Source organism: Trichosurus vulpecula, chromosome 1 (genome assembly GCF_011100635.1).
Source record: "Trichosurus vulpecula isolate mTriVul1 chromosome 1, mTriVul1.pri, whole genome shotgun sequence".
Taxonomy (NCBI): Eukaryota; Metazoa; Chordata; class Mammalia; order Diprotodontia; family Phalangeridae; genus Trichosurus; species Trichosurus vulpecula.
The window spans coordinates 928,272-949,098 of NC_050573.1; the positions used below are offsets into that span (position 1 = coordinate 928,272).

The following is a 20,827-nucleotide window of genomic DNA, read 5'->3' on the forward strand; positions in this document are numbered from 1 at the left end:
ATAGCCCCAATAGCCAAGCAGGGAACTCTTCACCATCATAATGCCAGTTGTCTCAGCCATGAAGGTTTGGGAGCTGCCCTAAGACCAGTTTTCCATGCTGTTCTTTGGAGGCTAGGAGCAGATGGGGGATTGTCTGCTCAGGCTCCAAGGATGAGGATCTCTTCGGGCAGCCTGGCCATATCATAATCAAACTGCAGAGTCTGAGCCCTGGATGGGGTCCTCACCATGACTAGCTGGACCCAGGGTCAGCCATCTTCTGGCTCCCAATCTGTCAGCTGCCCCTTTCATGGTAGGACAGCTCTGATTAGAGTGGGAAGCTTTTCCTGAGTGAAGCCTAAATTGGCCAACTTTCCAGCCATCTTTTCCGCTTCTGGGACCAAACAGAAGTCTGATCTGCCTCTCGGTGGTTGTTCAGTTACTTTCAGTCACGTCTAACTCTGTTTCCTTGGCAGAGAAGCTGGAGTAGTTTGCCATCTCCTTCTGCAGCGCATTTTATAGATGAGGAAACTGGGGGCAGTAGGGTTAACTGACTCGCCAGGGTCACACAGGAACTGAGTGTCTGAGATTGTGTTGAACTTCCTGACTCCAGACCAGGTGCTCTCTGCTCACTATGGCGCCACCTCGTGGCCTGTCTCTCACATAACAGACTTTAAATACTTGAACACTATTATCCTGCCTCCCCATCCTTCTATTCTCTAGGCTAAACATGCCAGTTCTGTCGATCCTATCATGAACTCAAAGACATTCACCATCCTGACTGCCCTTCACTGGACACCCTCCAGTTTATGAACGTCCTTCCTAAACTGTGATGCCCCAAACTGACCAGAGATCCGAGGGCCAAGGACAGAGGACAGAGCATTCCCCTTCTCATTCCTGGAATGTGAGCCTTTCTTGCTACAGTCCAAGGTGACAGGGTTTTTTTGGCTTCCATATTGACCTGCTAGTTCTTGTTGAGCTTGTGGTCCACTCATACCCCTACATCCTTTTTGAGAAAACTGCTGTTATCCTTGTCTACCTCAACTTGTACTTGTAAAGGTGATCTTTTGTGCAAGAACTTGCATTTATCCATTTTAAATTTCACTTAATTAGACTGAGCCCAAAGCTCTAGCCCAGGGGTGGGGAACCTGTGGCTTCAAGGCCATACGTGGACCTCTAGGTCCTCCAGTACGGCCTTTGGACTAAGTCCAAGTTGTACAGACCAAATCCTTTTAGTTCAGTCAAAGGGCTACATTTGAGGACCTAGAGGGCCTTGAGACTGCAGGTTCCCCACCCCTGCATCTGTCAAGAGCCCTTTGGATCTGGACTCTGCCATCTAATCTGTCAGCTCTCTCTGCTCCCAGCTTTGGGTCATCTGCCAATGAGATGAGTATGCTCTTTACGCCTTCAGCCACATCATTGAGAACAGGCCAAACAGAGATCCCTGAAGTGCAGTGACCGCAGCGAACCATTAGCAGACATTCTGAGTTGGCCAGGTGATTGTCTGGTTTCCATCTTCCCTACGAGGATAGGGAGAGCATGCTGGTCAGGCACTTGGCTGAAACCTGGGTAAGCTCTAACCACACCCTCCTTCCTTCCCCTTCTCCCTAATTTAGTGATCCTGGCCAAAAGGAAGTGGGGTTGGTCTGGCCCCAGCTATCAGCCATAGAGAAGGCTGGCTCTGGGCAATCACTGCCTCCCTTTCTAGACATTTGGCAACCATCCCTTTATTCTCTGATCCTGACGCCCAAGGAGGATGCACTTTGGATACGTATTGAATGACAAGGTCAGCAATGACCAGGGAGTGACTGGGATGTTCCCATGACCGCTGCTCCCCAGATGAAGGTTTCAGGGCACGTGTGGTCATCCCATGTGACACGAGGCACCTCAGGGGCTCGCATGCAACCAGCCAGAGACCAACAGTCCCTACAAACAGGGACTCCCTTCTGGCCTTGACAAGCGAGAGTGACATATGTGATGTGCCCAGCAGGTGTGCTCAAGTCAGCCACCCAGTGGTCTCCTCAAGGTCTGTCATTCAGGCACCCAAGGTTCTCTCTGATCCTCCTGTGGCAGCCCACTCCCCAAGAGTTGGGTAAGAAAGAAAGGACCCCTCACTCCTTAATGCTACATCCTGAATTCTAGCCTCAAAGGTGAGAGAAAAATATTGTTCAAGAATACAAAAACCCAAGAAATCTCTGATTCTGCCCCTCCCTTGCCTCTGGGCTGCCAAGTTCAGGTCCCATCCCTCAAAGTCAGGTCAAGTCAACAAGCATTGATTAAGTACCTACTGTGTGTCAAGCACTGGGGAGACAGAGAAAGGAAAAACTAGCCCCTGCCTTTAAACGGATTGCAGTCTAATGGGGGAGACAGCCTATAAACAGCTGTGTCCATACAAGGGAGACTCAGGGTCAAGGGAAGGGGGTTTCCCAGGAGGAAGCATTAGCAGTGGGGGTGGGAGTGAGGGCAGCCTCCTGCAAGAGGTGGGATTGGAGCTAATTATAGCTATAATCCTATAAGAAGAGAAGACAGAGCCATTTGCACAGGACTCTCACTCTTGGTGGCATTTGGAGACTCCTGGGCAGCTGTAGCTAAGAAGCCCTCCAGCTCCTAAACCCGGATGCTGAGACTTTGTTAAACTCTGGTAACTATGTATTGGGATTTGAATCAGACAAGGTCTGTCTGTCAATGTTTGTACTTTGTATTTTGTTGTGAAGTTCAGGGTGCTGGCTTTTCCCCCTGAACTAAGTGAATGATATTTGTATGCAGGGTTAAAGTAAGCTTGTCAACCCCTTAACGTTGTTTTCCTTAGTAAAGCAGATCAAAAGAACCTGGGCTCTTGAAGCATGCTGGTAGCATTCTTGTTGCTGGGCTTGTGTTGGTCTTTCACCCCCCAAAACCACTGCTAGCCGGATTGTTGAAACACTTCTCTTCTTATAGCATTTCAGACATCATCAAACGTCATCTGAATAACCAGAATTTAGGCTCCTATGATTGGCTCTTGAGTTAGCACCTCCCCTTAGTACCCTGGGAGCTTCACACCGGCATAGGCTTAGCACCTAAGAGAGGTTTGGGCCTGGGGCTTAGCACCTAATAAGACTCAATGAAATACACTGAATTACTCAAAGGAAACAAAAGCCAAACTCTTCAAGGGCATTTGGTTGAACGAGAGCTAAGAGCCCATTTTGCTTACCAACACATAAGGAAAGCAAAATTAAGGGATTAACAATCTTATTTAATCCAACATATACATATAAACTCCCTTAGTTCAGGAGGAAAAGCCAGCAACCTGAACTTCAGAGCAAATACAAACAAGTTACAAACATACACAATGTAAATAGAGCAGATCACAATTCATAGGTACCAAGAAACCATCAACATCTGGGTTGAGGAGCTGGGAGGCTCTTAGATGGGCTGCCCAGAGTCCTGCGCCAACACTCCTGCAGGAGTGAGAACTTCAAGGGAGAATGCCAACCTCTGGGTTTATATATCTTGTTCAAGGTGACCTAAAAGTGTCACAAAAATGCAACTTAAACCCACATGGTCTTGTAATATCAGTTAAGTTGGGACTTTTTTTTTACTGTTTTAGAATGAAAAATTAATTGTCTTTGATTGAGCCTTACTAGGTGCAAAGCCCCAGGCCCAAACCCCTGTCTACTAGGTGCTAAGCCTATGTGGGCGTTAAGCCCTCAGGGTCCTAAGGGGAGTTGCTAAGACCAGAGCCAATAGTAGGAGCTTAAGTTCTGGTTGCTCAGATGACATTTGATGGTGGCTAAAGAGTGTATACAAAGAGAGAACAGAGCTGTTTGGGGCAGGGGGTATGCTCTCACTCTCAGAAAAGCAATGATGTGGAGACTCTGGGCAGCTGTATTTAAGAGCCCTCCAGCTTATGAACCCAGATGTTGATGCCTTCTTGTATAGCAGATCAAAAGGACCTGTGTCGGCAGCATTCTTGTTGTTGGGCTTGTGTTGGTCATTCACCCCTACAGCAGCTGCTAGCCGAAATGCTGAGACAGGTGTAAAAGCTTCTGATATCACAAACATGTCACTCAAACCCAAGTAAACCAGGCTTTCCCTTGAGGCAAGGAGGTCGTCAAGGACTCCTAATTTAATCAAGGAAACAAAGGCCAAACTCTTCAAAGACACCCCTACGTTATCTCACATTTTTTTTAGCCTTTCACCTTTGTGGCTAAAAGCATTGAAAGGGCTACCTACAATCAATGCCTCCACTTTCTCTCTTCCCTCTCTCTTCTTAATCCCTTGCAATATGGTTTCTGACTTCATCCTTCGAAATGTGCCCCCAAAAAGCCAGCGAGACCTGGATATAAATTTGGATGTGGATTTATTCAAGCGCACCACTGTTCGGAGTAAAGACTCAAATGGAACAGCCCGAGCAGGGGCAGGGACAGGGTACTTAAAGGGAAAGAACACAATTTGATTTCCGTGGAGATGGGAATAGAGATGGGAACACAAACAGTGGGACAAGCTGGGGCAGGATTATTTCCGTGGAGAAGGGAACACAAACGGTGGGGTCCATGGAAATGGGAGTACAAACAGTGGGGTGAGCTGGGGCAAGATGTAGAAACTTGAGGAGGGGCAGGGCGTAATATTCCCCACTTTTTTTTCAAAGTGTGTGTAACCAGAATGGCCTTTGTTTTCTTTGGGTGGCTCAGTTTACCTCATTGCGCCTTGCTGGGTCTGCTGCTCCTCTTCCGGGGCAGGAAGCCCAGAGACCATGCCAGGAAGCAGAGAACTTCCTGTGTGATGAGTCATGGGGCTGGCTGAGGGGAGGTGTTAACTCCAGAGCCATGCCCTATTGGGTGTTAATCTAGTCTACGCTAGGGGGAGGGGCCAACTCAAGAACAATCGGCCCTGGTCATTCAGGCAGCGCTTGATGATGTCAAAAACTCTATAAGAGGGGAGAGGACAGCTTGAAGAGCTCTCTTTCCTTTTCCAGTTGGCTTGGGAGCAGTGGTGAGTGTGACTCTGGGCCAGCCCTTGCCCTCGGGCTGAGCCCAGATGTTGGTAACTATGAATTGTATTGGGTCTGTCTGTTGATATTTGTAATTTGTTTGTATTTTGGTTTTGAGGTTCGGGGTGATGGTTCTTTTGCCCCGAACTAAATGAATGTTCTGAACCTCAGGGTGCTGGCTTTTTCCCCTGAAGTAAGTGAATGAATCTGCATTTGGTCTGTCTCTTGATGCTTGTCTGTATGCTCCCATGAACTAACTGAATGCTAACTGAATGCTGGCATTTTTCCCCTAAACTAAATGAATGTTGTCTGTATGCTAACTGAATGCTGGATTAAAGTAAGCTGGTCAACCCCTTTACCGTGCTCTCCTTGTTTAAGCAGATAAAAAGAACCTGTGCTTTCCCAGCAGCCTCCTGGGTGTTGGCTGTGGGGGGATCTTACACCCCCACAGAAGCTGCTAGCCGTATTCATAAAACAGTGTGTCAATTCCTTGACACATTCTCAGGGGATCTGTCACAAGAATCAGGGGGACTGGGATTTATTCTCTCCAAAATTATAAGTGGTCTCTTAGCTGTCGATGCCAATGGCTTTTTCTCCTTCTTCATTCTCCTTGACCTCTCTCCTCCTGGATACTTTCTTCTCTCTAGCCTTCTGGAGAACCTTCAACAAATTGAACATGGGGGTCGAGAGAGGGTGAGTGGTGGAGGAAGACAGCTCCATTGGATCTGGCAGCAGATCATTAGTCATCTGGAGGAACGAAAGACCAAGAACATCGAGGGAAGGCGGCCTAGCAGTACTAGTTACAAAGCAATTTGATAAGGAATAGAGAGATGGAGATACACACAGAAGCAAATGAGCAATATGACCTAGTGTTTTATAAACCCAAAAGCCTCAGATGTTGGGGCAGGAGTGCACTCTTTGGCAAAAACTGAGGGGAAAACTGGAAAGCAGTATGATGGAAAGCAAGCATAGATCAGCATCTCACACTATACACCAAGACAAGGTCCAGATGGGTGCATGATTTAGACATAAAGGCTGAGAGTACAAGCAAATTAGGATAGCAAGGAATAGTTTACCTGTCAGATCTGTGGAGAAGGGAAGAATTTATGACCAAACAAGAGATAGAACATTATGAAATGCAAAATGGATAATTTTGATTACATTAAATTAAAAGGGTTTTGCACAAACAAAGTCAGTGCAACCAAGATTAGAAGGGAAGCAGAAAGCTGGGAAACAATTTTTACAGCCAGTGTATCTGATAAAGGCCTCATTTCTAAAATATATAGAGAACTGAGTCAAATTTATAAGAATACAAGTCATTCCCCAAATGAGAAATGGTCAAAGGATATGAACAGGTAGTTTTCAGAGGAAGAAATTAAAGCTATCTATAGTCATATGAAAAAATGCTCTAAATCACTATTGATTAGAGAAATGCAAACTAAAACAACTCACCTATCAGACTGGCTAACATGACAAAACAGGAAAATGATAAATGTTGGAGAAGATGTGGGAAAATGGGAACACTAATGCATTGTTGGTGGAATTGTGAACAGATCCAACCATTCTGGAAAGCAATTTAGGACTATGCCCAAAGGGCTATAGAACTGTGCTTATCCTTTGACCCAGTGATACCATTTTAAGGTCTGAATCCCAAAGAGATCATAAAAATGGGAAAAGGACCCACATGTACAAAAATATTTATAGCACCTCTTTTTGTGGTCGCAAAGAATTGGAAGTTGAGGGAATGGCCATCCATTGCAGAATGGCTGAACAAGCTGTGGTATATGATGTTTCAACAATCCAGCTAGCAGCTGTTGTGCGGGTGTAAGACCAACCCAAGCCCAACAACAAGAACGCTACCAGCACGCTTCAAAAGCACAGGTTCTTTCGATCTGCTTAACTAAGGAAAGCTACGTTAAGGGGTTGACAAGCTTACTTTAACTCAGCATACAAATATCATTCACTTAGTTCAGGGGAAAAGACCAGCACACTGAACTTCAGAGCAAATTACAAACAAATTACAAACATCAACAGACAGACCTTGTCTGATCCAAATCCCAATTCATAGTTACCAGAGTTTAACAAAGTCTCAGCATCCGGGTTTAGGAGCTGGAGGGCTTCTTAGCTACAGCTGCCCAGGAGTCTCCACACACCACCAAGAGAGAGAGCCCTAAACAAATTACAAAAATCAACAGACAGACCAAATACAGATTCATAGTTACCAACATCTAGGTTCAGCCTGGGAGCTCAGAACAAGGGCTGGCCCAGAGTCACACACACCACCACTGCTGTGGGAAAGAGCTCCAAAGAAGAGAAGGCCAACCCCTGGTTTTATATCTTTTTCAGGGTCAGGGGTGAGTCACACATGTGACTCACCCACGTGACCTAAAATCCTCAAAAAAGGCAATTTAATCCCAAACCTATCACTCAAACTCATGTGTAAAACTAGGCCCTCCCCTGAGTTAGCCGCACCTTGGGCCCCACCTTAGTTACCAATCCACACCCACTAAGGTTTTACACCTAATAGGGGTTTGGGCCTGGGGCTTAGCACCTAGTAAGGCTCAATGAATTACTCAAAAAGGAACAAAAGCCAAACTATTCAAGGGCACTTGTTGAACTAAGTGCTAAGAGCCCATTTTGCATACCAACACATACGAATGTAATGAAATTCTATTGTTCCATGGGAAATGATGAGCAGGCCAGGAAAACCTGGAAAGACTTACATGAACTGATGCTGAGTGAAATGAGCAGAACCAGGAGAACATTGTACACAGTAACAGCCACAGTGTGTGAGGACCAACTTTGTTAGAATTAACTCTTCTCAGCAATACAAGGATTTAAGACCACTCCAAAAGACTCACGATGGAAAATGCCATCCATACCCAGAGCAAGAACTACAGATGGAAGCAGGCTAGTTTCTCTCTCTTTTTCTGTTGTGTTTTTTTCTTTCTTGTGGTTCTTCCCTTTGGTTCTGATTCTTCTTCACAACGTGACTAATGTGGAAATATGTTTAATAGGAATGTACATGTAGAGCCTATATCAGATTGCATGCCCTCTTGGGGAGAGGGGAGGGGAGGGAGGGAGGGGGGAAATTCGAACTCCAAATCTTATAAAAGTGAATGTTGAAAACTAAAAAGAAATAAAGAAATTAATGATTCTCTTCATACCCCCCCCCAAAAATAACCAAGAGGATTCAACATAAAACAATCAATTTCCATTTGAAGAAAGCATATGTAATAAATGCTACACATTGTTTTCAAAGCTGCCCAGTTTTTCTTTGCTTCCTTGCAGGTTTTTTTTTTTGGTTCTCTGCTGTGCACATTTTACTTTGCTTTTCTCTCCACCCCCACCCCCCCACAATTAACCTCAGCTATATAGACAGCTAGATGCACATATACGTAGATAACTATAAGCACACACACACTCATAGCATGCTGTAGCACGCTTATTTGCCCCCGTTCTCTGCTTCTCTGCAGGTGGATGGCACCTTACCTCCTGGGTCCAAGTCTTCCCCTGTTTTCTAAATCAACCAGCTCGTCATATCCTAGACCACAGCAGTATTCCAACCAAATCACACTGAGAGATTATCTAGAAAAGGGTTCTTCGCAGTTCTCTGCATTCCTTCTGTTCTTAGCTACATTGGTTTTGTTTATGCAAGAAAATTTTAATTTAAAATAATCAAAATGATCCATTTTCCCTTCCTCTTGCCTTCCGTAGAAGATCTGATAGGGCTCAGTCTCCTTCCTTTACATTTTTTCCCTTAGCTTCTTTAAATTCTTGACCTTTTGTTCTTCCAAATGCATTGAATAATAGAGCAGTTGGGTAAACTTGTCATTCTTATCATAACGGCTTTCCCTACCCCTAAACAGTAAATATTACCGTGGGCCGCCCTTCGGAGTTGGTTTTCAGAAGGGCCTCAGAGCTGGCAGGCGAGAGCGATGTGGGACCCTGGGTCGGAGGAGCCCAAGAGAGCGGACCCAGCTGGTCAAGGCCCTGCTCCATGGATCTACAAGCCCGGTCCCAGGGTCCCCCCGGGAGATGCTGCACCAGGAATGTCCCGGTGCCTGGGGCCAAGGAGCTGTCTTTGCCCCTAGGGAAAGGACAAGGGGGCGGACGCTCAGCCTCCCAGGGGCCCCGCCCCCTCGGCCAGGCCCCACCCCAACTCCTACAGCCCCAGCCTAGGCCGCTGTCACCTCCGGGCGGGCCCTGTCCTGGTCCCTCGAACCCCGCCATGCCCCGCGGAAGCCGCAGCACTGCCGCGCCTGCCCCATCGGGCAGGTGAGCCCCAGGGGCGGGGCGGGGAGCGGCCTGGGGGGAGGAAGGGCTCGGGGTTGGGCGGTCGCGGCAGCACAGCCAGGTCATGGTCAAGGTCATCGCTGCTGGGCGTGGTGGGGAGAAAGGGAGAGGGGTCGTCCCCTTCAACTTCCCTCCCTCCGCAGCCGCCTGATTCCCCCGACGGCCCCAGCTGCGGCCCCGGCCCACGCCCCGAGGAGCGGGCAGCCAGGCCTCCTGTCCCAGATGGCATCCACGGCGGCGGGCGTGGCCGTGGGCTCGGCTGTAGGCCACGTGGTGGGCAGTGCCCTGACCGGGGTCCTCAGCGGGGGCAGCAGCCCCCAGCCAGAGCCGACCCCCCGCCCGGCCCAGGTGAGTGTGAGGGAGCCTAGGCTGGGGCCCCCCAGAGGCGCTGGGTGGAGGGGTGGAGGAGGACGAGCCGCTGACCCGCCCCTCCATCCGGAAGAGGGGTGGTGCAGAGAGGGCAGGGAACCTGGCCCAAGGTCACACAACTGGCCCAGGCCAAAGGGGCCAAACCCGGTGCCCCTGGAGCATCCTTCTTGGTTCTGTTAGAGGCCAGTCCCAAGGCGGTGGGGGAGGAAGCAGCGAGAAGGGGGGGAGGGGAGGGTCTGCCTAATGACCCCCAGAGTGCCCCCTGTTTCTGCAGCAGTGTCTGAAAGGGGTGCCCAGGACAGCCACTGCTGCCACCGACTCTGGGCTTATGGGATCTCATCTGAGCCTCACCCAAACCCTGGGAGGTAGGGGCTATCGTGAAGCCCATTGTACAGCTGTGGGAACCGAGGCATAGAGAGACACAAACCGCCACCCCCCTCCCGCCCCAAACGCACACGCACTGGGGCTGGAAAGTACCCGAGCCAGGATTTGGCCTCCCAAGTCCGCTACGCCTCTTAAACCCTGGAGCAGCCCTCCTCTTTTTCAGATAGCAAAACTGAGGGAGGCCAGAGAAGGGCCACTGGGAGGCAGTGCAGGACCGGGCCAGGATTGCACCACAGCTCCTCAGTCCGGTGGTGAGCGCTGCAAAGCCCAGAAAGCCTGAGGTGCTGGAGGAACCAGGGGCCCCGCAAGGTCCCAACTCCCTCTAGGTGGCGCCATAGAGCGCCGGACTTGGAGTCCTCTAGACTCCTCTTCCTGAGTTCAAATTTGACACTTAGTAGCTATGTGACTGGGCAAGTCACTTCACCCTGTTGGCCTCAGTTTCCTCGTCTGTCAGAGGAAAGGGAAACTGCAAACCACTCCAGAAACGGGGTCACGGAGAGTCAGCCACGACTGAAAGCGCTCCCGCTCCAGGGCCCTTTTGGGGAGGGGGGAGCTGGCCAGAAGAGAAGCCACCTGCATGCCCCTGGGGAGCTGTCATGGAGGGGGCAAAGCGGGGGTAGCGGGGACGGGGCCAAGCCAACAAGCATTGATGAAGCACCTACTGTGTGCTGCACCCCGAGCTGGGTGCTGGGGAGGAAGGCAGAACACACACCCTGCTCCCAGTCTGAGGGGGAGGTGTGGAGGAGACCCAGGTAGAGAGGGCAGAAGGGCCTTAAGGGGAATGTGGAAAGGTGAAGCAAGGAGGTGGACTTGAGGAGGGTGAACAGCCTGGGCAAAGCCTGAGAGGTGGCACATGGAGGGACCTCTGAGCAGAGGCTGGGGAGTGGGGGAGGGCTGTCCACCGTCGGGGCTGTTGCTGGGGGGAGGGGCAGCTCCCTTCCCTCTCTGAGTTTGTCTCCCTGTGGCTCCCCAGGCCCCCCAGGCATCACCATCAGCCCCTTCAAGGCCCTGCTACTATGAAATCAAGCAGTTCCTGGACTGTTCTACCAGCCAGAATGAGCTGACCCTGTGTGAGGGCTTCAGTGAGGCCCTGAAGCAGTGTCAGCATAGCTATGGTGAGAAGGGAGAGGACTGGAGAGATGGGGCTAGGGGCGGGGGAGGAGATACAGGGCCTGGGCCTGGGCCTGTAGCTGGAGCTAAGGCTGGGGCTAGGCCTGGACCTGGGCTTGGGGTAGTACGGACAGGGGTGGCAAACCCTCAGCAGCCAGATGAAGATAGGGAGGTCAGCATGGCCCCAAAGCTCCCCCTCTCCTGCGGGCTCTTCTCCTCGCAGGCCTAACCACACTTCTGTGAAGCCAGACGCCGCAGCCCGCCGTGGGGGTCCCGCTCTGCCAACACCTCCATTGCCCATAGCAGGAGATCGGCTGACGGGAGTCAGTCTTCTTTGGAGATGTTCTTGGGAAGGACACTTGGGAAAGGGACTATGTCCAATTAAACAGGGGTCTCTTGTCCTTCATCTGTGTCTGGCTTTATCTGGCCCATCGAGGACCTCCTCACTGTGCTCACAGTCACCTTCAGGACCCCACCACAGGGCCCACATCAGGGGAGGGGCCCAGGGCCACCTGCTTCATGCCCTCTCAGGAGGCCGTCCTTGGAAAACACAAGCTGCTGCTCGCTGAGCTTTTTGGGAAGATGGCCATGGCTGGCCCAGCCTCCCTGACCAGGGCCTCACCATCCCCCACCCCAGCCCTCCCCACCATTCCTGAGTGCCATCTTTACCCTTTGAGTGGCTGTGGGTGCGGGGCTCCTCAGGCATAGCCCTGGACAGGGTGGGCACTCAGGCCCCAGGGGTAGGTACTACTATAAAGTCCTGTCCACTCCTGTGCCCCCCACATAGTGACAGCAGAATGGAGAGCAGCTTCAGAAAGCTGGGCCTTGGGCTGTCCTATGGGGGTCATTTTGGGGAGTCCTGGGGCTCACTGGCTCAGGGCCCTTTTGCGGCATGTGGCAAAATGAGCAGAGAGAAGTCTGAAACAATTCGTCGGGGTTGGCCCCATGCCTCACAGGCTCTGCCTCCTGTCTCTGCCCAAGCTGCCTGCCCACCTGGGGGCCACCCCCTGGCCAGAGGGTGGAGGTTGGCAGGTGGGGCCAAGGTCCCCGGAGGGACTGCCCGCTCTTTGCTCTGCTATGCCCTTATGAACTGATGGCTGCCCTCTGCTTCTCCTGGGTCTTCAGCCCTCCCCTGTTCCTACCTCCGAATCCCACCTAACTGGGACTTTCACTTCAGTCTGATCCATTTCAGCCAATGTTTATAAAGGACCCACCTCCCGTAGTGCACCATATTGGACACAACCACCAACCTGCCAGGGTCAGCTAAGGCAAGGTGATCGAAGATGGAAGGAGGGATGAGCGGAGGAATAGAGCTGTAAGGAGGAGGAAGCACTGGAGCTTAGAGAAGGGAAGAGGGAAGGGAGGGGGGGAGGGAGGAAAGGAAGGAAGGGAGGGAGGAAGGAGAGAGGGAGGAGGGAAGGGAGGAAGGGAGGGAAGAGGGAAGGAAGGAGGGAGGAAAGAACAAAGGGAGGGAGGGGAAGGAAAGGAGGGAGGGAGGAAAGAGGGAGGGAGGAAAGGAAGGAAGGGAGGGAGGAAGGAGATAGGGAGGAGGGAAGGAGGAAGGAAGGAAGGGAGGGAAGGAAGGAGGGAGGAAAGAACAAAGCGAGGGAGGAGAAGGAAAGGAGGGAGGGAGGGAAGAGAGAGGGAGAGAAGAAGGAAGAGAGGGAGGGAGGAGAAGGAAGGAAGGAAGGGAGGGAGGAGGGAAGGAAGGAGAGAGGGAGGAGGGTAGGAAGGAGAGGAGAGGCACAGACATGGGGCTGTGCTGTGAGCCTTGCTCTGAGAAGCCAGAGTCCTGGGTTCCAGAGCCACCCTGTTCCCACCTCACTAGGACTCAGAGGGTCTCACTGGGTGTCAAATGTTCCCCCTTGCTCTTAGGTAGTACCTCATTAAGGGCACAGTAGGATCCTAGCTTCAGAGGGTGGTCTCATCATTCCCTTCTCTGCCAGCCCCAATCTTCTCCCAGGTCCTTCCCACTTCAGCCAGGGGCTAGCTGGGCCCAGGCCTGGTGCCCAAGGGAGGAGGGGGTGAAGAACAGGGATTGTAGCCAGCCATCTGGGGGCCAGCCTCTGGTAGAAGGTGGTGAGCTTTGCACCCCGGGACAAGAGGCTCTCGAGGGACCCTCAGAGTTCTGCTTGCCCAACCCCCAGGCATCGAGATCAAAGGAGGAAGCCTGGAGAGGGCAGGGAATGGCCCAAGGTCACCCAGACCTAAATAAAGTAGCTGCCCTCTCAGGCCAGGACAGGCACTCTGCTTCTCCAGCCTCTACTCTACATGGGCCTTCCATGAGGGACTCCCCAGTGAACGGGCAGTGGGGGCAGCCTGAGGCCATGGCTAAGTCCAACCTAGGAGCTGAAATGGGGTGGGTACTGGGGGCTGGGAGGGCAGGTGGTGCCAGGGGTCAAGGGCAGGGGTGAGGCTAGGGCCAGCTCAGGATCATTCTGAGTCCTCACTGGGCCTGAGGCTAGGGCAAGACCGGGTGAGTCTGCCAGCGCCATCATTGGGGTCCAGGTGGCATCGAGCCTCTACTAAGACTCAGGCTTAGGGGTTCAGGGGTTCAGGGGCCAGAGTCCTCCTCAGGGCGGGTTTCTGCTCCGTCTGGGTCTGAAGACCACATGGAGTTTGGAGGCCCCAGCGGTTGAGGCTCGTCTGGGCCAGGACTCAGGGCTCCGTCAGGGGCTGCTCAGTCAGGACCAGGGCCTAGTTAGGCTGCCCAGGGCAGGGTTAGCCCGACATTTGGCAGCCACAGGGATTCAGAAGGCCCTCGGGAGTCATGTGGGGCAAAGATGGAGCCGAGAGGACTTGGTCCCATTGGCACAGCTGGTGAAACAGCAAAGTTGGGGCTTGTTCTAGGCTCTCCCTGCCCCCCACAAACTGGGCATCTCTTCCCCTGGGCTGCCTCCTTCTAAGGCACACTGGGCAGACACTCCCCTTTGCCCCAGGGTCCTCCTGGTCCCTCCCCACCCTGTGCCCTCACCTGTCCCATCTGGGACATCAGTCCAACTTCAGTTTCCCTTCCATGAATGGCCCAAGCCCCCAGCCCTGGCTTCTTTCTGGCTGGCACCTGCTGCTGCCTGGTTCCTGGCAAGAGGGCCCTATCTGGTGCCTGGGCACCTCTAGCTTCCTGGCTGCCAGGAGCTCAGGTCAGGTAGGAAGTGGCTGAGCCCAGGGCACAGCAGGGGCCCAGGTATGGGCTAGGGTAACTGGGGGGACATGCTAGCATTCTGGGACAAGCCAAGGTGGGGGGTGACCAGCAGGCCTTCTAAAGGGCCCAGTGTTTGCTCCTGGAAAGGGCAAAGGCCTGGAAGCCACAATGAAGCCCAGACATGGTGCCAGGCCTGGGTCCTGGTGCCAGTGGTGCCCACAATGACCCTCAGACACAGTGCCAGCCCCAGTCCTGGTGCCCATGATGACCTTCAGATGTGGTGCTAGGCCTGAATCCTGGTGCCCATGATCACCCTCAGAAGTGGTGCCCACAATGACCCTCAGACCTTGTGCCAGCCCCAGTCCTGGTGCCCACTATGACCCTCAGACATGGTGCCAGGCCTAGGTCCTGATGCCTATGATCACCCTCAGATATGGTGCCAGCCCCGGTCCCGGTGCCCCAATGACCTTCAGACATGGTGCCAGGCCTGGGATCTGGTGCCCATGATCACCCTCAGATATAATACCAGTGGTGCCCACAATGACCCTCAGACATGGTGCCAGCTCCAGGTCCTGAGGCCCATGATGACCTTCAGACGTGTCCTAGGCCCAGATCCTGTTGCCCCCAGTGACCCTTGGACATCGAGCAAGGCTTGGGTCCTTGAGGCCCATTCCGTTAAGGCCCAGAGAGTTCAGAGGAAGGAAGCTTCAGGACCCAGGGGAGACAAAGAGGGCTGAGGCCAGGCCTCCCTCCCTCCCTCTGGGTCCTGGTGGGGCTGCATTGAAGGGGGGGGGGGCCCAGTCTGGAAGATGGGTCCAACTCATTTATTGCCTGAATCAGCAGCTTGTGGCAGAAACAGAACCAGGGAGACCCTGCCCTGCCCTGCCCCTCATCCCTGTGATGAGTCCTCAGAGTCCACGAGTTCTAGGGCCCCTGCCCAGCCCAGCGGCTGCCCCTAGGCCTAGCTCAGTCAGTAACCAGCAGGCACACCCCCCTTGCGGGAGTCTGAGGCAGCCGCCCAACCGTCGGGGGTGCTCACGATTGCCTGAACCACAGCAATGAAGTCCTTGGTGGTCTGGGTATTGTGATTCCGGGCCCTGAGCTCAGGCCCCACAGCCTGGAACAGAGAAGGCCAGCTTGAGCCTGGCAGGATGAGGGCCCAGGCAGGTGCATCATGGATCCCCACCCCCACCCCCACCTCCCAACACACCCAATTCACAGAGGAGGACCTTGGGGCCAGGGTTGGAGGGAGGAGATGTGACCTGTCCCAGGCCCCCACCTGTCTTTGCCTGTCTGCCTGCCTGTCTTTGTCCTTGTCTCTCTCTCTGTCTCTTTGTCTCTCTGTGTGTCTCTGTCTCTCCTTCCTCTCTCTCTCTCCTCTCTCTCTCCCCATCTCTCTCTTCTTTGCCTGTCTCTCTCTGTCTCTTTCTCTCCACACCCCCCTCCCCTATCTTGAACGGTACCCAAGGGCTCTCTGGGGCCCAGCTGGACTTGGCAGGTCCCTCCCTCCCCTGCAGCGCCCCTTCCCTGACACACCTTTTCTAACTGCTCCTCCAGGGTCGTGGTGTTGGGAAGAAGCTGGTTGTGAAGCCGAGGCTCTTCCACAGCTCTCTTCACGTCGTAGCCGAACCAAAGGTGGCTGATGATGGCCTGGGGAGGGAGGGGCAAATGCAGGTGGAGGGGAGGCCTCAGGTCCAGGGCGCCTTACTGGGGGATGGCCACACAGGGGCTGCAGCGCATCGCTGCCTTGTGGGCTTCCCTAATTGGACACAATCTGACAGCGGTGCCCATGCAGGGTTCCAGGAGTGGTGAGTGGCCTCCCATCCCCCACCCATGGGCTGTCCTGGCGCCTGGTAGATGAGGACCATCTGGGGTCCATGGAGAGGGCCATCATTCCACCTCATCTTAGTAAGGACAGGAGGGGCCTGAGGGCTGCTCCCTGGAAGCGAGCTCGGTTCGGCCCCACGGGCACACCCAGGAGGAACGGTCAGGCTTCCCAGCCATTTGTCCCGTCCAGAAGTAGGAGGGCATGAGCTCCATGGGAGGCTTCCAAACAAACATGGGTTGTGTGCTTTCTCACTGCCTTTCCTCTTGGGAACCAGAGGCAGAGCCCAGGTCAGAGGAGGGCAGAGGCAGTGGGATGGCCTCTCACCTCCTGGTCCCACTACAGCTCCCTCGGGCTCCTTCGGCAGCACCCCCACCCCATCCCCGCCCCTGCTGCTGACCCCGGCCTACTTCAGACAAACCACTGACTGCGCACCTCATTATCGCAGGCCTCTGCAGAGAATTAAGCCCTGCTTTCCTCATCAAATCTCTGCAGATGGCTTCTGCCCTCTGGTGAGGCTGGGTCATCCCCAAATAAGCCGAGCTTAGCCTCTGTAGCTCTCTCCAAGGTGCTGATCCCCGGGGCCCACCACCACACTGAGCCTGAGCCATTTACTGCCACCGTTCCCATTTGGCTGAAGCATTCTGGGCCCATCCAACTGGATGCCCACCCCACCCCCTCTCTGCTTCCTCCTGAAAATCAGAGCAAGAAGCTTTGCCAAATGCTTGGCTAGAATCTGCACATCACTCCCCCCATCTCTCTGCCTCCAGGCCTGGCAGAAGAGGAAGCCCTGGGCGTGGGAAGGGCCTGAGAAGCACAGGGTAGGCATGTGCAGGAGGCATGGGAGGGCACAGGTAGGCTATGGGGCTTCCTGTAGCCTGAGCTCTATCGGCTCCCTTGGACACCAAGCCCTGCTGACCCTCACTCTCATACCCTCCGGTATCCAGTCCCACATTCTCTGTCTTCTGCACAGATCTGGCCACATCCCTCCTCTGCTCAAAACCTTTCGATGGCACCCTACTGCTGAGAGAGCCTGGCATTCAAGGCCCCATCTCAGGTCACTCCTTCCCACACTCCCGGCATTCCAGGGCACCTGGACCACCCCTGAGCTGTGGTGGTCAGGGACAGGGCCCCCTTCCTGCTTTTGTTGGGGCAAGTGGGGATAAGGAGCAGGATGGACAGGGGGCCACAAGCCCACACAGCGAGTCCCTGTCCAAGAATCCATCTGGGGTCGTGAATGTGGGGCTTCAAGGGAGCCAGGAATCACTCCCACACACCAGCCCCCACCTGCCTCACCCACTGCCAGGATTGCCTACCAAGGCTGTGGCTGTGGTGATCTGGGTGCCCCCGGATGCGCCAACCACCATCCTGGTCTTCTTGTGCTTGTCCACCACGATCGTGGGGCACATGGAAGAAAGAGGCTGTTTGCCTGCAGGCCACAGACATGCGGTACATGTCACAGACGTGGTCTCATGTGAATGCTGCACACGTCACAGAACTGTGACCACACATAGGTGTGTCCTGTATACATACATGCACACCCCCTCCTGTATGCACACACCCCTCACACTCACTCACCTGCACCCCAGACACATTCACATACACATGCACACCCTCATACTCACCTGCCCCTGCACCCCCCACACACACATACACATACACACCCTCATACTCGCCTGCCCCTGTACCCCCACACATGCCCTCACACTTACCTGCACCCACACCCCCCACACACATACACACACACAAAATCTCATACTCACCCACCCCTGCACCCCCCCCACATACACACACGTACACAAAACCTCACACTCACCTGCCCCTGCACCCCCACACACACATACACACACCCATGCACACCCTCACACTCACCTGCCCCTGCACCCCCACACACGCCCTCACACTCACCTGCACTCACACCCTCCCACACACATACCCGCCCCTACACCCCGCCCCCCCCCCCCACACACGCACCCTCAACCCAGTCAGACACTGACTCAGGACAAATCATTCCCCCTCTCCCTCCCTCCACCTCTTCCACCCAGGTCCCTAGCAGCCCCATCAGGCTGTTCTTGCTGCCTCCCTCCCTGTCCCACCCAGGGGCACCTGGTGTGATGAAGTTGGCTGGGGATGGGGGGAGCCCAAACTGGTTGATGATGTTGGGGGAGCTGAAGTCGTCCATCTCATCATTGAACACAATGCCACTGCTCTGGGACAGAATCTTGGAGCCAAAGCTTCAAAGGCAGCGGGGAAACAGAGAGGCTGCTGGGGGATGACCCAGCCCCGCACAACCCGCCGAGTCCTCGCCCAGCCTCAGCCCTGTCCTACAGAAGAGGCCCAGCCTAGCCCATGCCCATCCAAGCTGGGTCAGCCCAGGCCCCACAAAGGACTTACTTTAGGGCCCCACCCTGTGCCCAGCTCAGGCCCCCATAGATGACTTTGGGGCCCCAGCCTATTCTAGAGCAAGCCTCCCCACCATGGATGTCCCCAGCGCCTACTAGAGATTGATGGTGCTGGTAGCAGACACAGCAGAGCCATCCTCGGCCACCACGGACAGGTGAGACGTGCCCCCATCACTGGGTGTGAAGTACTCCGGCTCATAATACTCAGTCTCATGTGTCTGGTTGTCTGTGATCCGAGCCCGGAGCTGGTTGGCAAAGTACTCGGAGGTCATGTTCTGGATCACCTGCCGGAACGGTCCTGAAGTGAGGGGCAGGAAGGCCAGGCAACTGCCGGCAAGAGGCCAGAGACCAGGGAGCCACCCTCTGTCAACCAGAGGCCAGGGAGCCGCTGTTCTCTATCAGCCAGAGGCTGGGGAGCTGAGGCCAGGGAGCTGCTGCTCTCTATCAGCCAGGGGCCAGGGAACTGAGGCCAGGGAGCCACCCTCCATCAACCAGAAGCCAGGGAGGTGCTGCTCTCTATCAGCCAGAGGCAAGGAAGCCACTGCTTTCTATCAGCCAGAGGCGGCCAGGGAGCTGCCATCCATCTGCCAGCCCCTCATCAATGACACCCACCACAAGCTAGCCCATGGCTCAGCCTGAATAAAGAGAAGAAGGCAGGACAGCTCAGTGGTCAGCAGGGAAGGGCAAGCTGGCACGATGGATAGAGAGCTTGGCCCAGAGCCTGTTGTCAGCCTGGTGACCCTGAGGAAGTCACTGCCCTCTCAGTGGCTTGAAGATCTCTTGGCAACATCCCACCAGCTCCGAGGCTGGGGGAGGAAAGTACTTTGTGGACAGGAGCAACTTCAGCCTTCCCAGAGGCAGGAAGGCTCATGGCCAGGATGGCTCCACTGCACTCAGAGGCCCAGCTCTGCCACGGGTCAGCTTTAGAACCCACGCTCTCCCAGCCCCACGTGAGGGTGATGGGGGCAGGGGGAAGCCCCTGTGCTCCTGGGGCAGACCCTCCTCCCCTGTCCTGCTCCCCAACCTTCCACCTGGCTGTGCCCCAACCAAGTACCTTCCCTCCTTCGTCTCCAAGGTTGGGGCTGACCTCTCAGGCTGACACCCAACACCCTCCCCCAATCTCCTCCACCAGCCGTCGACCCTTTCACCATCTTGTTTCACATTCCAGTCAGACTGGCGGGGTAGCTGCTCCCTGAACTTGACCCTCCATCTCCCACCTCCATGCCTTTGCCCTGCCTGGGCTTCCCTCCTTCAACAGCAGGTACATCAGGTCCAAGCACCATCTACAGAACACATCATGTCCCTCCTCTCACATAAGCCACAGGACAACCCAGGGCTCAGTAAGGGTTGTGATTGACCCAAGGTCACACAGCCAGCTCCAGGAGCGGGATTCAAATCCTGGGTGCCCCCCCCCAGCCCTCCTAGGCCTCACTGCTGCTCTCCAGGGCTCCTCCCATCAGGGAGCCCAGGCATCTTACCCCAGACACATTCACAAACTTGGGGTCCCCCAGGAGCGTCCTCTTGGCATAGGCAAAGCGGAAAGCTTCCACAATGCGGTGGTAGGTCAGGCCCTTCTGCTCCAGCGTGCTCACACTTGCCTCTGAGAAGTTGTACCCTGGTCCAGGGAGAGGTGGCAAAGTTAGCTCAGGACAGGATGGCTATCCCCCATCTCCCCCGACATGGTGCCTGGGCCTGAGGAGGAGGAGGGGTCAGCCCTGACTGAGCCCCAGCCCATCCTGTGGGCCAGATGACTGGGTAGGAGAAGCTGCTGGCATCTGGGGCTCAGGGGTGGAGGGCCAGGGCAGGAGAGTGGTTGGCACGGCCTTGGTCGGCAGCCCTGGCAGCAGAAGGGGTGGGTGGGTCCAGGGTCTTTGCTGGTGGCTGGACTTCCCCTCCCCCACTCCATGCCCTACTCCCATGTGTGCAGAAGTCCTTCGCCTGGCCTGCCGCAGTCCCTCAGTGGGGCCAGTCCAGGATGGTGCTGGGTAGCAGGGGCTGCTCACCCTTGAGGATATTCAGGATGAGGCTAAGCACAGGGCCACTCAGGGGTGCACTGGGCGTGTAGACAATGTAGTCACCCAGGCTGAAGTTCAGGGGGTTCTCGATCACCTCAGCCCGGTAGCTGTTCAGGTCCTCCAGACTCAGGATCCCGCCTGGGCAGGGAACAGAGAAGCCACATCTCCATTGATGCCTACAGTTGTGAATCACCAGGGGGTTCTAGCAGCATTAGCCTAAAGGAGGTGAATGTATGTGTGTATGGGGGGGGGGTCATCTTCCAAGGATGGGGGGGAATCCCTTTTCTTCTTCTTAGCAAGCAGAGCTGTTCCAAAGAAGAATGGGCTGGATTGGAAGGC

The 20,827-nt window shown here is 54.4% G+C and overlaps 2 protein-coding genes across 6 annotated transcripts in view; one reads left to right on the top strand and one right to left on the bottom strand.

The window, feature by feature from the left end:
* The first annotated feature begins 8,930 nt into the window (after positions 1–8,930).
* CHCHD10 (coiled-coil-helix-coiled-coil-helix domain containing 10) lies at positions 8,931–11,510 on the top strand. Of its 2 annotated transcripts, none has more exons than XM_036736250.1 (4): positions 8,931–9,223; positions 9,385–9,589; positions 10,968–11,109; positions 11,328–11,510. In XM_036736250.1, the coding sequence occupies exons 1-4, from the start codon at positions 8,946–8,948 to the stop codon at positions 11,345–11,347; spliced, it is 645 nt and encodes a 214-aa protein (XP_036592145.1). In that variant the 5' UTR covers positions 8,931–8,945; the 3' UTR covers positions 11,348–11,510. The 2 variants fall into 2 exon arrangements, with proteins under 2 accessions (XP_036592145.1, XP_036592153.1); XM_036736258.1 differs by lacking the exon at positions 11,328–11,510 and adding an exon at positions 10,158–10,245 and having other exon boundaries at positions 10,968–11,103.
* A 3,539-nt stretch (positions 11,511–15,049) lies between these two features.
* Positions 15,050–20,827, bottom strand: part of LOC118834700 (glutathione hydrolase 1 proenzyme-like) — a 45,771-nt gene continuing 39,993 nt past the window's right edge. For all 4 annotated transcript variants that reach the window (XM_036742139.1, XM_036742142.1, XM_036742140.1 and 1 more), the window contains 7 exons: positions 20,477–20,626; positions 19,952–20,088; positions 18,570–18,757; positions 18,178–18,305; positions 17,388–17,500; positions 15,783–15,896; positions 15,050–15,363 (listed from right to left, as the gene is read on the bottom strand). In XM_036742139.1, the coding sequence (XP_036598034.1) occupies positions 15,217–15,363; positions 15,783–15,896; positions 17,388–17,500; positions 18,178–18,305; positions 18,570–18,757; positions 19,952–20,088; positions 20,477–20,626 (977 nt within the window). In that variant the 3' untranslated portion in view covers positions 15,050–15,216. The remainder of the gene's footprint in view (positions 15,364–15,782; positions 15,897–17,387; positions 17,501–18,177; positions 18,306–18,569; positions 18,758–19,951; positions 20,089–20,476; positions 20,627–20,827) is intronic.

Coding starts and splice junctions, on each gene's coding strand:
- CHCHD10 (XM_036736250.1), top strand. CDS start 8,946: ATGGATCTACAAGCCCGGTCCCAGGGTCCCCCCGGGAGATGCTGCACC. Junction 9,224..9,384: donor GCGCCTGCCCCATCGGGCAG/GTGAGCCCCAGG, acceptor CTCCCTCCGCAG/CCGCCTGATTCCCCCGACGG. Junction 9,590..10,967: donor CGACCCCCCGCCCGGCCCAG/GTGAGTGTGAGG, acceptor GTGGCTCCCCAG/GCCCCCCAGGCATCACCATC.